Source organism: Mytilus galloprovincialis, chromosome 1, assembly GCF_965363235.1.
Source record: "Mytilus galloprovincialis chromosome 1, xbMytGall1.hap1.1, whole genome shotgun sequence".
Classification (NCBI taxonomy): Eukaryota; Metazoa; Mollusca; class Bivalvia; order Mytilida; family Mytilidae; genus Mytilus; species Mytilus galloprovincialis.
In genome coordinates this window covers 131,864,196-131,879,802 of record NC_134838.1, presented here as the reverse complement: position 1 = coordinate 131,879,802, position 15,607 = coordinate 131,864,196, and the positions used below count along the sequence as shown (strand labels likewise).

General features: G+C 32.5%; 1 protein-coding gene across 1 annotated transcript in view; it reads left to right on the top strand.

Moving 5' to 3' along the window:
• The first annotated feature begins 1,679 nt into the window (after positions 1 to 1,679).
• The window catches only part of LOC143067416 (uncharacterized), a 60,610-nt gene continuing 46,682 nt past the window's right edge, over positions 1,680 to 15,607 (top strand). Inside the window, exons 1-2 of the mRNA XM_076240715.1 lie at positions 1,680 to 2,064; positions 5,335 to 5,576. Of these exons, the coding sequence (XP_076096830.1) occupies positions 1,845 to 2,064; positions 5,335 to 5,576 (462 nt within the window). The 5' untranslated portion in view covers positions 1,680 to 1,844. The remainder of the gene's footprint in view (positions 2,065 to 5,334; positions 5,577 to 15,607) is intronic.

Sequence of the window (15,607 nt, the reverse complement as noted above, 5' to 3'; positions counted from 1 at the left end):
TATTTTTGTATATGTTTGAATTTTGAGTTTTTAATTCAAATAAAAATGAAAGAAATGGAATCAAATTGAGAATGGAAATTCTGAATATCAATAAGTGAAAGAGACAAAAACGTGACCATATAGCATAAAACAATCGAAATAAAGAAATGTAGCAAATTATCTAATATTTCTTTTATAACACAAATTCAAAAGTAAAGTCACGCAAGCATTATAATATATAAGAGAACTACGGCACAACAGAAGCACAACATTAAAATGTAACACACACATAAACGAACTATAATATAACAATGGCCATTTGCGCCTGAAGTTCATACGGAAATCATGTTGTCAAGCAAGCAATTCAGAAAAAAATATAATTTTCTTGTTATTTGGACAAATTAAAGAATTTTCCTCAAAAAAGTATATGTACATGTACATTAGTTGAAGAATTAAAACTAGCCATTAAGTTATAAGAAACATATACAATCTTTTTTGTTAAGTTGAAGTTTCAAATTACTTTAAGTCTATAGTCGTGTGTTCGTAATAAGTCGCTAAAAAAAGATTTCCGGTGAGTGAAATAGCCAAAGTATTTGTCAAATCTTCGAGTACATATAAACTCTTGTTTATTTTAATTATTTTGAAAACAAAACAATAACAATTTTGTCTCCTGAATAGCCATGATGAAAAACTATATTTTTTTTATAATTGAATCTTGCATTATTAGTAGTTGGATTGCTAAGTTGCATTCTCTCTAGTGTAATCAGAGGTTTGTTCACCTCAATGGCGAAATATAGCAATATTTGAAATTCAGTATTTTACAACTTATTCCCCGATTACAAACTTTAAACCGACTGTACTTCTGTCTATCTGTCCATGCATCCTTCCGTCTGGTCTGGTTGGCACTCTTACATGTACAAGTCTTGCCAGACTGCGATTTATATTAATCTTTTATCATAGATTTTTATAATCCATGTCATGGAAGAGTTCGTAAATTCAATCATCTAAATTATTAAGAGTTTTGACCCTTTGGAAATATTAAAATTATTCGTAAGCACTATCGTGTGAACAATTCCTGCCAGATCTTTGTGAAAAATATGTTATAGGTTCATATCAGCAATGTCGGAGACAGTCAATCTTTTTTTCGAATGTGTTATGTGCCTTAGAAATATAAACTTTATACCAGATTTGTATTACCTTGAGCAACATGATGGGTTCCACATGTGGAGCAGTACCTGCTTACCCTTCCTGGACACTTAAATCACTTCCAGTCTTTTGTGGGGTTCGTGTTACTGAACCTTGAGTTTTCTACGTGTGCCTTGTGTGCAGTTATTTGACTGATATGTCCTTTCTAGCCATGGCGTTGTCAGTTTATTTTCAATTTATGAGTTTGACTGTCCTTTGGGTATCTTTCAATCCTCTTCTATATAAAAATGTGCATTATAAATGCTAACACTATACATGTTTTGTCAGATTTTTATCAAATTAATATTAAATATTGATAACAGAAATTTCTCTGACAACATCAAAATTAAGTGCTGATCAATTTTGTTAAATGAGGTATGCTCCTCTTTTTCTACGATAATTCAAAATAAATATTAAAGAACAAAAAACAAACAAACAAATGTGCAACATTGAGGACATTGGGGCTCTGTTCTTTTGTTTATTTTGAATAACTTTAAAGAAAATATTTTCAGATGTTCTCCAAGTTCAGAAACAGACCTCAGTAAAATTATGAAAAGCGCAGCTATGAACATACAGATCCAAATATGCATTAATTGCTGTGATGAACTTTGTCTGAGGAAATAAAAACAGAACTCTGTAGAAAAGATAGATAATCTGCTAAATTATTAAAACCTTTCATCATGGCATCTGGACTTACACAAGAGGAAGAAAACTATGTGCGGATGAGCTTGCTACTAACAGGAATATCTCCTCGTGCAGCACGAGCTTTGTTTGATCAGGAATTTGCTCCATTATGCTTGAATGCCACTATAACGAAAGAGTACAATAAACTAAGAGACCTTCAGTCGAAGCGAATAATTAACCAGCCGCAATGGAACTTGCTGTTCCCAAGACGTCCCGGTAAGAAACATTGGCCTAGCTTTGTTAACATAAAAAGGCACATGTCTACAAAGAGTGATACCAAATAACAAAATTAGTTGTGTAATATTTTATTCTCATATATTTCATGATGGTATAATACTAAACACCTAACGGGAGGGATTGTGCCTGATATTCATATGATGAAAACATAATCCATCAACCAGTTTAATTGAGGTCTGGAGCTGGCATTTCAGGAGTCCTTTTTTTATTAATGTATCATTTTTAAGTTTCTTTTTTTTTTTATCTATTCTGACATCAGACTCGGACTTCTTTTAAACTGCGTATTGTTGTGTGTTTCTTTTTTCTACATTTGCTAGAGGTAAAGGGGGATGATTGATCTCACTAAACTCTTTGTTAGAGTTGTCTGATTATTGATTTTAGTTCATTTATGTATTGTAGAGTTTAGCATGACGTTCATAATCACTGAACTAGTACACATTATTGTTAAGTGGCCAACTGAAGCACGTTTCCGGGTGCAGGATTGTCACGCTCTGTTGAAGATCAATATGGTTGACTGCGGCTATTGTCTGCTCTTTGGTCGGGTTGTTGTCTCTTTGATATATTCCCCGTTTTCATTCTCAATGTTATTGCGTTTCCAGTTGTGCAACCTAATAAGTAATTTAAAATCTCTTCCTTAAGGTAGCACAATACAAAGATTTGTTTACTTCCAATCACTAACCTTTGAAATGCTGTAACTTTCTTATGAATGCATAGAAAATAATAAAAGAGGTATATATAGATAGATAAAATATTTATCTTTTAAATGAATGCAATATTTTTATTATGTAATCATTATGTAATCAATTATTATGTAATTAGTGGCAAAATCTGGGTAAGTTCACTTGAATGAATTTAGCTCGATCATCTCTTTAACTATACAGAAAATTTTAACAAAATCTTAATCAACACATTTTGGGCTTCAAAAGAGTGTCTCAGATTGTCTCTATGGTATTCCATTCTCTCATAAACCTCTAATTAGTGTAAACATCCTAACCACATAAAAGAAGATAATGATTAATTAGGTGTAAAATTTGTTCTATACAATCTATCTAAAATCTGAGACACCCTTTTGCAGATAATGGCCATAGGAACAACATATAATAAAATCAACCCTCTAGGGACACCTATGCAGAAGCTAATTTCATTTGAAAGTGGAAATTTGGTGAAAAATATTTTAGACACGGTTAACATTATAATTGGTTACATAATTGTTGCATAATACTAATGTTGCATTTATTTGAAAGAGTAATCTGTAAGCTATCCAAAACTACCACTTTTATAAATTTTCAAGCTTTATTAAGAAAGTTACAGCATTTTAAAACTTGGGAGTTAGAGTTATAAAATCTTTGTATTGTGCTACCTTAATGTAGCAATATACAGTTTGGAGGTGGGTTGCGCATCTTGGCCACCGTGAATTGTTTAGTTCTACTTCTATATGAAAGTTATTGTGCAATAAAATTGATTGTTAGATTGCTTGAAAATGATATAGACTTTGAAGTATGTTTATTTAAACATCAAGATTAATTTTGCATGTTACAGACTATTTTCTGTTTGACAGTCCATATTTTCACATCTGGTCCATAAATAGTTGTAGTGTCGTAACGTCAAAGTTTTCCAGGAAAATCACCGATTGGAGGATTATGTATGCTTGAGGCATAACAGATAGATCATATGGCAAAATTTGGGGTCATTTGCTTATATGCATAGCGGCCATTTTGCCTTATCATGACGACAGTAATTACAATAGGATTATATAAGCCTCTTAAGTAAAAATGCCAATATGCCAATACATATGTCGGTCGAATGAACAATTTTTTCGCATATAGGTGAATTGTACAGGTTTTTAGGCTTCTGTCCGTGTACAAATGGAAATTGTCTACTCTGAAATCTTTCGGCCTTTTAAGTTTAAAAATCGGAAGCGTAACCATAGTAGTATTGCTATATACAATCTTATCAAATGACGGAAAATTGTAAAATAGCAAGATTCAAAACAGAAATACATATGCAAGAACATATTGTTCATGATTTGTTCGCATATAGGGAAACACCTTGTAGGTTAAATTTTAAAGTTAAATAACTCTTACCTGCTTTCTTAAGTTTTCGGCCAAATTCTTTTAAAAACATGATGATTTCAACCTTCCCATTTCGTAAAAAGTCAAATTTCAAGCATTTTCCCTTAGAATTAAACAATTTAGTTTGTAAACATCCGCCAAAAGGAAATTTTCAAATATACATTAGTTTTAGATACATGATGAAAAAAGGTCTGGATTATCCTCAAATCTAAAATAAATTATATATTCAATCTTAAGCTAAGGGAAGTATTTTGATCAAAAGGGGCAAAGTCACGTGGTGCAAATCATTTAAATAAAGTACCTTTGATTTTACCAGATGTTGTTTAAAAACACAATGCAAGCAGGCACACACACAATTTGTTCCCATTTTTAGGGAACATGTAACTGAATTAAAAACTATTGTTGTTGTTGCCTGTAAATAAATATTAATGTGTATGCCTCCCTGTGGTAATGGAGCCATTTCGTTTTCTTGTCTCTGACTCTATTGTCATCGAAAGACCTAACTCATAGTTATACTGTACAGTCTTTATTATCAAACAAACAATAAAGAACTTCAACACATAAAATATATCCGTCATAATAATGCTGTGATGGATCCAGGAATTTGTCAGAGGGTGGTCACCTAGGGAACCCTGAAACAATCTGTTCTTTACTGTGTATTTCTTTACGGAAATTTTTTTAATTTGATTCATTGTCTTCACTAATCAATGAGCTTTTTTATGTCCCACCTACGATAGAAGAGGGGCATTATGTTTTCTGGTCTGTGCGTCCGTCTGTTCGTTCGTCCGTCTTTCCGTGCTTCCGTCCGTCTGTCCCGTTTCAGGTTAACATTTTTGGTTAATGTAATTTTGATGAAGTTGAAGTCCAATCAACTTCAAACTTAGTACACATGTTTCCTATGATGTGATCTTTCTTATTTTAATGCTTATAAGATTTTTGATCCCAACTTCACGGTCCACTGAACATAGAAAATGAAAGTGGAAGTTTCAGGTTTAGGTTTTTGGTCAAGGTAATTTTGAGGAAGTTGAAGTCTAATCAACTTGAAACTTATTACACATGTTCCTTATGCTATTCCACTTTCACGGTCCACTGAACATAGAAAATGATAATGAGAGTGGGGCATCCTTGTACTATGAACACATTCTTGTTTTATCTTGCATACATCATTTTATTTTAGATGTACCAGATTCTAAAACATTTGACGTAACACTGATTATAACTTTAATTAGACACCTGACTGATCTGACCCCTCCTCGTGGTGGGTATGACCAGTTACCATCTGATAATGAAACGACACCAACCTCAGATTTAGCCAGGATAAAATATTACAGAAACATCTTGGCTCACCTGGATGAAGGGAAAATAAACAATACTACATTCAAAACTATGTTCACCACAGCATGGAACGATATAACTGGTGTAAGTTCATTTTAAATTAAGTATTCTGTACTTGCCATATACGTTAGACATGTACTGGTTGTAATATTTTGAATTTTTAAGATTCCATCTTTCCAGCTCACCTGACCAATAGGTTTTTTTCTCATCACTTGACATCCATCGTCAGTCGTCCACCGTCGTGATATCACATTACAAAATTTGTTTCCTTTGAAACTAATTTGTCAAATCTAACAAAACTTAACCTTAAACATTGTTAGAGTATGAAGTTTTAAAAATGTATCCGATGCCCCCAACCTGCCCAACCAGCATGACTGACATGGCCTTGGTAAAATGCAAGTTTTGTCTGTTATATTGAGAACCCCTATAATAAAGAAAATTTTGACCGGGGAAGAAATGTCCAGAATGTTGAGAAACTGTTGTTCATTAACATCAAAACTGTCAGGTGACTTCGTCTAGGAGTTATCGTGCCCTTAAATATCATATTTCACTTTTTATTTCATTTTGCTCATTATTTTGAAAACGTGTATAGATAGAGGAAAACTTTATTTTGAAAAAACGATCAAAAAGACAAGATTTACAAATAAGTCAACGTGGCTTAAATTGTCAGACGACTCCTTATTGGAGTTATTGTCCTTTATTATGAATTTTACCTTCTTTTTTTTGGCATTGATGATTATTATCTTACGAAACTCTTTTCCTCTGAAACTTAAGGTTCATTATAACAAACGGACAAATATGGCTGTATTTACATGTCAAAAATTACTCTGAGTACATACTTTACTGTGAAGTTTGAAAAGTTTTAATGCCTGACATCCACTAGATATAATAAAGTTACATGCATTTTGTGTTTCAGAAAGATAAAATCTCTTTTGGATTTTGATGGGCATTTTTTTTTCCTTCATGCAAAAGGTGTGAAAATTAACTAAGTTGCGGTACAACTATGAGATGCTCCGTCAGGTAAAAAAACCGGTTTGTATTGTTTTGATTGTCCTTAATTGACATGGACAAGAGTTATCTTCACAACTATAGGTGAGTTAAAGAGTTTATCTGAGTCAGTGAGTGGACAGTATCAAAGTAATTCAGGTGTTTGTTTATTTTCACACCTTCTGCAGAAAGGAAAAAAATGCCCATCAAAAACTAAGAAAGATTTTATCTTTCTTAAACACAAAATGCATTTAACTATTATATATCTAGTGAAATTCAATGCTAGGCATTAAAACTTTCCAAACAGCACAGGGAAGTCTGTACACAGAGTAGTTTTTGGGGTGAAAATACGGCCATATTTGTTCATTTGTTATGATGAACATTAAAGTCATAAGAAACGAGTGACCGGTGAAAAATAGTGTTCTTCCAATTCTTGAACCAATGCATACAAACATATAAACTTAGTCTTCTGTTCAAGAATTTTTCATTTTTTTCGCATAAAAGCGTTTATACTGCACTCGTTCTATTTGAGCAGTCAAACTGCGTTGACCGTATATTTCTATGTCATATACAGTCACTGACATGATATCACTTTTCCTCATGAATATTTAAATAGAAATAGTCGAAACTATCTTTAATTATTCATACGACCTCTTCAACCTGTTCTTGTTTCCAATGTAAACAACGATGCGTTTAACCACTCAAACTTGTTTCTTCTATAATTTTTGTAAAAAATATATTTCACTTGTTAATATTTTTTTGTTTGCAACCTATAAATCATTATGTTTTATGTTTATTGTTGATATTTTAGTCTATAAACAAATGAATTTCGTTCACCACTGTTTTCAACAGGTAATGATGTACATTTCATCGTGCTGTATATTTCTCCGCCTGTGTGATATGAGGCCTTTTTAAAGGGTGATTTCCCCCAATATTTAAATCAAATAAATAATATTAACACAATGAACAACAATTGAAAATGTTTTTTAGATTGCAGTATAAAGACAATAATAGTGCATTGACTTGACATATCAACGATATAAGGATTCGGCCCGAAACGGGGAAAGTGCTCGGCACAGCCTCGCATTTCCCCGTTTCTATGCCTCATCCTTATATCGTTGATATGTCACGTCAATGCACTATTATTGTCTATAATCGTCAATTTTTTTTCAATCGGTCAGTGTTGTTGTGAAAATATGGCAGGTAATTTTAAAAAGTTCGTGTTTTGAAGCCGAAGTTTAACGATTGTCACCTGTTTGTCAACTGTTTGTCAACAATCAACAAAAAATCAACAATAAAGCATGGAAATTAAGCACGTGTTTTTAAAACATGTAAATTCAGATAATAGTTTATTTTAAGGACATCCATGCGTATTGCGGTCACTGGCTTTTTACCAGATGGGTCACACTGAGGTCACTTTGCATACGGAAAATATGTCGGGGGGAATTGCTTCCTGTAAAGTAAAGTTCTTCTTGATATGAATAAATTAAAAAATTTTCTTCAGAAAAAAGTCTATGTACATAAGTTTCATAATGAAAACTATCCATTGAGTTATAAAAAAAACATATGCATTTTTTTTTTTAATTTGAGGTTTCTTATGACTTTAAAGAAGTTATTGAACTCAAATGTTTTACCCTTTTTTGCCTTTTTGTGTAATATCTTAAAAACTATAAAAGATAGATAGAAACTTTATGATCAACACAAATAAGTCAACAGGACGTTAATCTATAATGATGATTTTTTTCTAAAAAGTGTCCATTACAGTTTACCAAAAAGAAATAAGGAAGTGTTGTCTAATTGTATATAAGACATCTATATACAAATGTTTCCTAAGCTATTGATTATGCTTCATTGAAATAACACATCTTAGCTGAATACGATCTATAAAATTAAGACACAATTCAACCACGTATCTTTCATATCCCTTGCAGTACTTCAATAGAGACCTTCAAATATTAGCAGACTGTTTTCTGTACATTTCTAGGCTATCAGCAGATTAGGTGGACATTTGATAAAGCACGAGTGTAAAAAGTCATTTTAATCTGTGTTATTAAACTGATGAAAACTGTTTTCTGTACATTTCTAAGCTATCAGCAGATTAGGTGGACATTTGATAAAGCACGAGTGTAGAAAGTCATTTTAATCTGTGTTATTAAACTGATGAAAACTGTTTTCTGTACATTTCTAAGCTATCAGCAGATTAGGTGGACATTTGATAAAGCACGAGTATAAAAAGTCATTTTAATCTGTGTTATTAAACTGATGAAAACTGTTTTCTGTACATTTCTAAGCTATCAGCAGATTAGGTGGACATTTGATAAAGCACGAGTGTAAAAAGTCATTTTAATCTGTGTTATTAAACTGATGAAAACTGTTTTCTGTACATTTCTAAGCTATCAGCAGATTAGGTGGACATTTGATAAAGCACGAGTGTAAAAAGTCATTTTAATCTGTGTTATTAAACTGATGAAAACTGTTTTCTGTACATTTCTAGGCTATCAGCAGATTTGGTGGACATTTGATAAAGCACGAGTATAAAAAGTCATTTTAATCTGTGTTATTAAACTGATGAAAACTGTTTTCTGTACATTTCTAAGCTATCAGCAGATTAGGTGGACATTTGATAAAGCACGAGTGTAAAAAGTCATTTTAATCTGTGTTATTAAACTGATGAAAACTGTTTTCTGTACATTTCTAGGCTATCAGCAGATTAGGTGGACATTTGATAAAGCACGAGTATAAAAAGTCATTTTAATCTGTGTTATTAAACTGATGAAAACTGTTTTCTGTACATTTCTAGGCTATCAGCAGATTAGGTGGACATTTGATAAAGCACGAGTGTAAAAAGTCATTTTAATCTGTGTTATTAAACTGATGAAAACTGTTTTCTGTACATTTCTAAGCTATCAGCAGATTAGGTGGACATTTGATAAAGCACGAGTGTAAAAAGTCATTTTAATCTGTGTTATTAAACTGATGAAAACTGTTTTCTGTACATTTCTAGGCTATCAGCAGATTAGGTGGACATTTGATAAAGCACGAGTGTAAAAAGTCATTTTAATCTGTGTTATTAAACTGATGAAAACTGTTTTCTGTACATTTCTAAGCTATCAGCAGATTAGGTGGACATTTGATAAAGCACGAGTATAAAAAGTCATTTTAATCTGTGTTATTAAACTGATGAAAACTGTTTTCTGTACATTTCTAAGCTATCAGCAGATTAGGTGGACATTTGATAAAGCACGAGTGTAAAAAGTCATTTTAATCTGTGTTATTAAACTGATGAAAACTGTTTTCTGTACATTTCTAGGCTATCAGCAGATTTGGTGGACATTTGATAAAGCACGAGTATAAAAAGTCATTTTAATCTGTGTTATTAAACTGATGAAAACTGTTTTCTGTACATTTCTAAGCTATCAGCTAGATTAGGTGGACATTTGATAAAGCACGAGTGTAAAAAGTCATTTTAATCTGTGTTATTAAACTGATGAAAACTGATTTCTGTACATTTCTAGGCTATCAGCAGATTAGGTGGACATTTGATAAAGCACGAGTATAAAAAGTCATTTTAATCTGTGTTATTAAACTGATGAAAACTGTTTTCTGTACATTTCTAAGCTATCAGCAGATTAGGTGGACATTTGATAAAGCACGAGTGTAAAAAGTCATTTTAATCTGTGTTATTAAACTGATGAATAAAATTGAGAAAGGAAATGGTGAATATGTCAAAGCGACAACCACCCGACCATAGAGCAAACAACAGCCGAAGGCAACCAATGGGTCTTCAATGTAGCGAGAATTCCCGCACCCGTAGGTGTCCTTCAGCTGGCCCCTAAAATATGCATAATAGTACAGTGATAATGGACGTCATACTAAACTCCGAATTATACACAAGAAACTAAAATTTAAAATCATACAAGACTAACAAAGGCCAGAGGCTCCTGACTTGGGACAGGCGCAAAATTGCGGCGGGGTTAAACATGTTTATGAGATCTCAACCCTCCCCCTATACCTCTAGCCAATGTAGAAAAGTAAAACAATAACAATACGCACATTAAAATTCAGTTCAAGAGAAGTCCGAGTCTGATGTCAAAAGATGTAACAAAAGAAAATAAATAAAATGACAATAATACATAAATAACAACAGACTACTAGCAGTTAACTGACATGCCAGCTCCAGACCTCAATTAAACTGATTGAAAGATTATGTCTTCATCATATGAATATCAGGTACAATCCCTCCCGTTAGGGGTTTAGTATCATACTATCATAAAATATATGAGAAGAACATAACCCGTGTCATGCCAACAACTGTTTTTTTAGAAATAAATGTGTTTAGTTCCGATGCAAAGACCCTATCAGTGAATCAATGTTAAAGCCAAAATATGCAATCTTTAATGACCTGACAACAGTATCGTAACTATATCCCCTTTTAATAAGTCTATTTAAAGGTTTTGTTAGTTTCTGAGGAGAATACTGACATTTTTGTGCTTTATAAAGAATATTTCCATAAAATTTTGGATGTGAAATACCTGAACGTATAAGATGTCTGCATGTTGAGTTATATTTACGAATTATTTCCTTATACCGGTGATAAAATTTAGTAAATGTTTTGACCAGTTTGTGATATCGAAAACCCTGGTGTAATAATTTTTCAGTAATACATAAATTTCTCTCGCTAAAATCTAATACATTGTTACATACACGAGCGAATCGTACAAGTTGAGATATATAAACACCATAAGATGGTGACAAGGGAACGTCACCATCTAAAAATGGATAATTAACAATAGGAAATGAAAAATCATCTCTTTTATCATAAATTTTTGTATTAAGCTTCCCGTTTATGATATAGATATCAAGATCGAGGAAAGGGCAGTGGTCATTGTTATCATTAGCTTTATTTAAAGTAAGTTCTACAGGATAAATTTCTTTAGTATACATACTGAAGTCGTCATTATTTAGAGCCAATATATCATCCAAATATCTAAAAGTATTGTTAAATTTTTGTATCAAATGTTGTTTTGATGGGTCTTTGCTAATTTTAGTCATAAATTGTAACTCATAACAATACAAAAACAGGTCCGCAATAAGTGGTGCACAGTTAGTCCCCATTGGAATTCCAAACTGTTTTCTGTACATTTCTAAGCTATCAGCAGATTAGGTGGACATTTGATAAAGCACGAGTGTAAAAAGTCATTTTAATCTGTGTTATTAAACTGATGAAAACTGTTTTCTGTACATTTCTAGGCTATCAGCAGATTTGGTGGACATTTGATAAAGCACGAGTGTAAAAAGTCATTTTAATCTGTGTTATTAAACTGATGAAAACTGTTTTCTGTACATTTCTAGGCTATCAGCAGATTTGGTGGACATTTGATAAAACAGGAGTGTAAAAAGTCATTTTAATCTGTGTTATTAAACTGATGAAAACTGTTTTATGTACATTTCTAGGCTATCAGCAGATTAGGTGGACATTTGATAAAGCACGAGTGTAAAAAGTCATTTTAATCTGAGTTATTAAACTGATGAAAACTGTTTTCTGTACATTTCTAGGCTATCAGCAGATTAGGTGGACATTTGATAAAGCACGAGTGTAAAAAGTCATTTTAATCTGTGTTATTAAACTGATGAAAACTGTTTTCTGTACATTTCTAGGCTATCAGCAGATTAGGTGGACATTTGATAAAGCACGAGTGTAAAAAGTCATTTTAATCTGTGTTATTAAACTGATGAATAAAATTGAGAAAGGAAATGGTGAATATGTCAAAGCGACAACCACCCGACCATAGAGCAAACAACAGCCGAAGGCAACCAATGGGTCTTCAATGTAGCGAGAATTCCCGCACCCGTAGTTGTCCTTCAGCTGGCCCCTAAAATATGCATAATAGTACAGTGATAATGGACGTCATACTAAACTCCGAATTATACACAAGAAACTAAAATTTAAAATCATACAAGACTAACAAAGGCCAGAGGCTCCTGACTTGGGACAGGCGCAAAATTGCGGCGGGGTTAAACATGTTTATGAGATCTCAACCCTCCCCCTATACCTCTAGCCAATGTAGAAAAGTAAAACAATAACAATACGCACATTAAAATTCAGTTCAAGAGAAGTCCGAGTCTGATGTCAAAAGATGTAACAAAAGAAAATAAATAAAATGACAATAATACATAAATAACAACAGACTACTAGCAGTTAACTGACATGCCAGCTCCAGACCTCAATTAAACTGATTGAAAGATTATGTCTTCATCATATGAATATCAGGTACAATCCCTCCCGTTAGGGGTTTAGTATCATACTATCATAAAATATATGAGAAGAACATAACCCGTGTCATGCCAACAACTGTTTTTTTAGAAATAAATGTGTTTAGTTCCGATGCAAAGACCCTATCAGTGAATCAATGTTAAAGCCAAAATATGCAATCTTTAATGACCTGACAACAGTATCGTAACTATATCCCCTTTTAATAAGTCTATTTAAAGGTTTTGTTAGTTTCTGAGGAGAATACTGACATTTTTGTGCTTTATAAAGAATATTTCCATAAAATTTTGGATGTGAAATACCTGAACGTATAAGATGTCTGCATGTTGAGTTATATTTACGAATTATTTCCTTATACCGGTGATAAAATTTAGTAAATGTTTTGACCAGTTTGTGATATCGAAAACCCTGGTGTAATAATTTTTCAGTAATACATAAATTTCTCTCGCTAAAATCTAATACATTGTTACATACACGAGCGAATCGTACAAGTTGAGATATATAAACACCATAAGATGGTGACAAGGGAACGTCACCATCTAAAAATGGATAATTAACAATAGGAAATGAAAAATCATCTCTTTTATCATAAATTTTTGTATTAAGCTTCCCGTTTATGATATAGATATCAAGATCGAGGAAAGGGCAGTGGTCATTGTTATCATTAGCTTTATTTAAAGTAAGTTCTACAGGATAAATTTCTTTAGTATACATACTGAAGTCGTCATTATTTAGAGCCAATATATCATCCAAATATCTAAAAGTATTGTTAAATTTTTGTATCAAATGTTGTTTTGATGGGTCTTTGCTAATTTTAGTCATAAATTGTAACTCATAACAATACAAAAACAGGTCCGCAATAAGTGGTGCACAGTTAGTCCCCATTGGAATTCCAAACTGTTTTCTGTACATTTCTAAGCTATCAGCAGATTAGGTGGACATTTGATAAAGCACGAGTGTAAAAAGTCATTTTAATCTGTGTTATTAAACTGATGAAAACTGTTTTCTGTACATTTCTAGGCTATCAGCAGATTTGGTGGACATTTGATAAAGCACGAGTGTAAAAAGTCATTTTAATCTGTGTTATTAAACTGATGAAAACTGTTTTCTGTACATTTCTAGGCTATCAGCAGATTTGGTGGACATTTGATAAAACAGGAGTGTAAAAAGTCATTTTAATCTGTGTTATTAAACTGATGAAAACTGTTTTATGTACATTTCTAGGCTATCAGCAGATTAGGTGGACATTTGATAAAGCACGAGTGTAAAAAGTCATTTTAATCTGAGTTATTAAACTGATGAAAACTGTTTTCTGTACATTTCTAGGCTATCAGCAGATTAGGTGGACATTTGATAAAGCACGAGTGTAAAAAGTCATTTTAATCTGTGTTATTAAACTGATGAAAACTGTTTTCTGTACATTTCTAGGCTATCAGCAGATTAGGTGGACATTTGATAAAGCACGAGTGTAAAAAGTCATTTTAATCTGTGTTATTAAACTGATGAATAAAATTGAGAAAGGAAATGGTGAATATGTCAAAGCGACAACCACCCGACCATAGAGCAAACAACAGCCGAAGGCAACCAATGGGTCTTCAATGTAGCGAGAATTCCCGCACCCGTAGTTGTCCTTCAGCTGGCCCCTAAAATATGCATAATAGTACAGTGATAATGGACGTCATACTAAACTCCGAATTATACACAAGAAACTAAAATTTAAAATCATACAAGACTAACAAAGGCCAGAGGCTCCTGACTTGGGACAGGCGCAAAATTGCGGCGGGGTTAAACATGTTTATGAGATCTCAACCCTCCCCCTATACCTCTAGCCAATGTAGAAAAGTAAAACAATAACAATACGCACATTAAAATTCAGTTCAAGAGAAGTCCGAGTCTGATGTCAAAAGATGTAACAAAAGAAAATAAATAAAATGACAATAATACATAAATAACAACAGACTACTAGCAGTTAACTGACATGCCAGCTCCAGACCTCAATTAAACTGATTGAAAGATTATGTCTTCATCATATGAATATCAGGTACAATCCCTCCCGTTAGGGGTTTAGTATCATACTATCATAAAATATATGAGAAGAACATAACCCGTGTCATGCCAACAACTGTTTTTTTAGAAATAAATGTGTTTAGTTCCGATGCAAAGACCCTATCAGTGAATCAATGTTAAAGCCAAAATATGCAATCTTTAATGACCTGACAACAGTATCGTAACTATATCCCCTTTTAATAAGTCTATTTAAAGGTTTTGTTAGTTTCTGAGGAGAATACTGACATTTTTGTGCTTTATAAAGAATATTTCCATAAAATTTTGGATGTGAAATACCTGAACGTATAAGATGTCTGCATGTTGAGTTATATTTACGAATTATTTCCTTATACCGGTGATAAAATTTAGTAAATGTTTTGACCAGTTTGTGATATCGAAAACCCTGGTGTAATAATTTTTCAGTAATACATAAATTTCTCTCGCTAAAATCTAATACATTGTTACATACACGAGCGAATCGTACAAGTTGAGATATATAAACACCATAAGATGGTGACAAGGGAACGTCACCATCTAAAAATGGATAATTAACAATAGGAAATGAAAAATCATCTCTTTTATCATAAATTTTTGTATTAAGCTTCCCGTTTATGATATAGATATCAAGATCGAGGAAAGGGCAGTGGTCATTGTTATCATTAGCTTTATTTAAAGTAAGTTCTACAGGATAAATTTCTTTAGTATACATACTGAAGTCGTCATTATTTAGAGCCAATATATCATCCAAATATCTAAAAGTATTGTTAAATTTTTGTATCAAATGTTGTTTTGATGGGTCTTTGCTAATTTT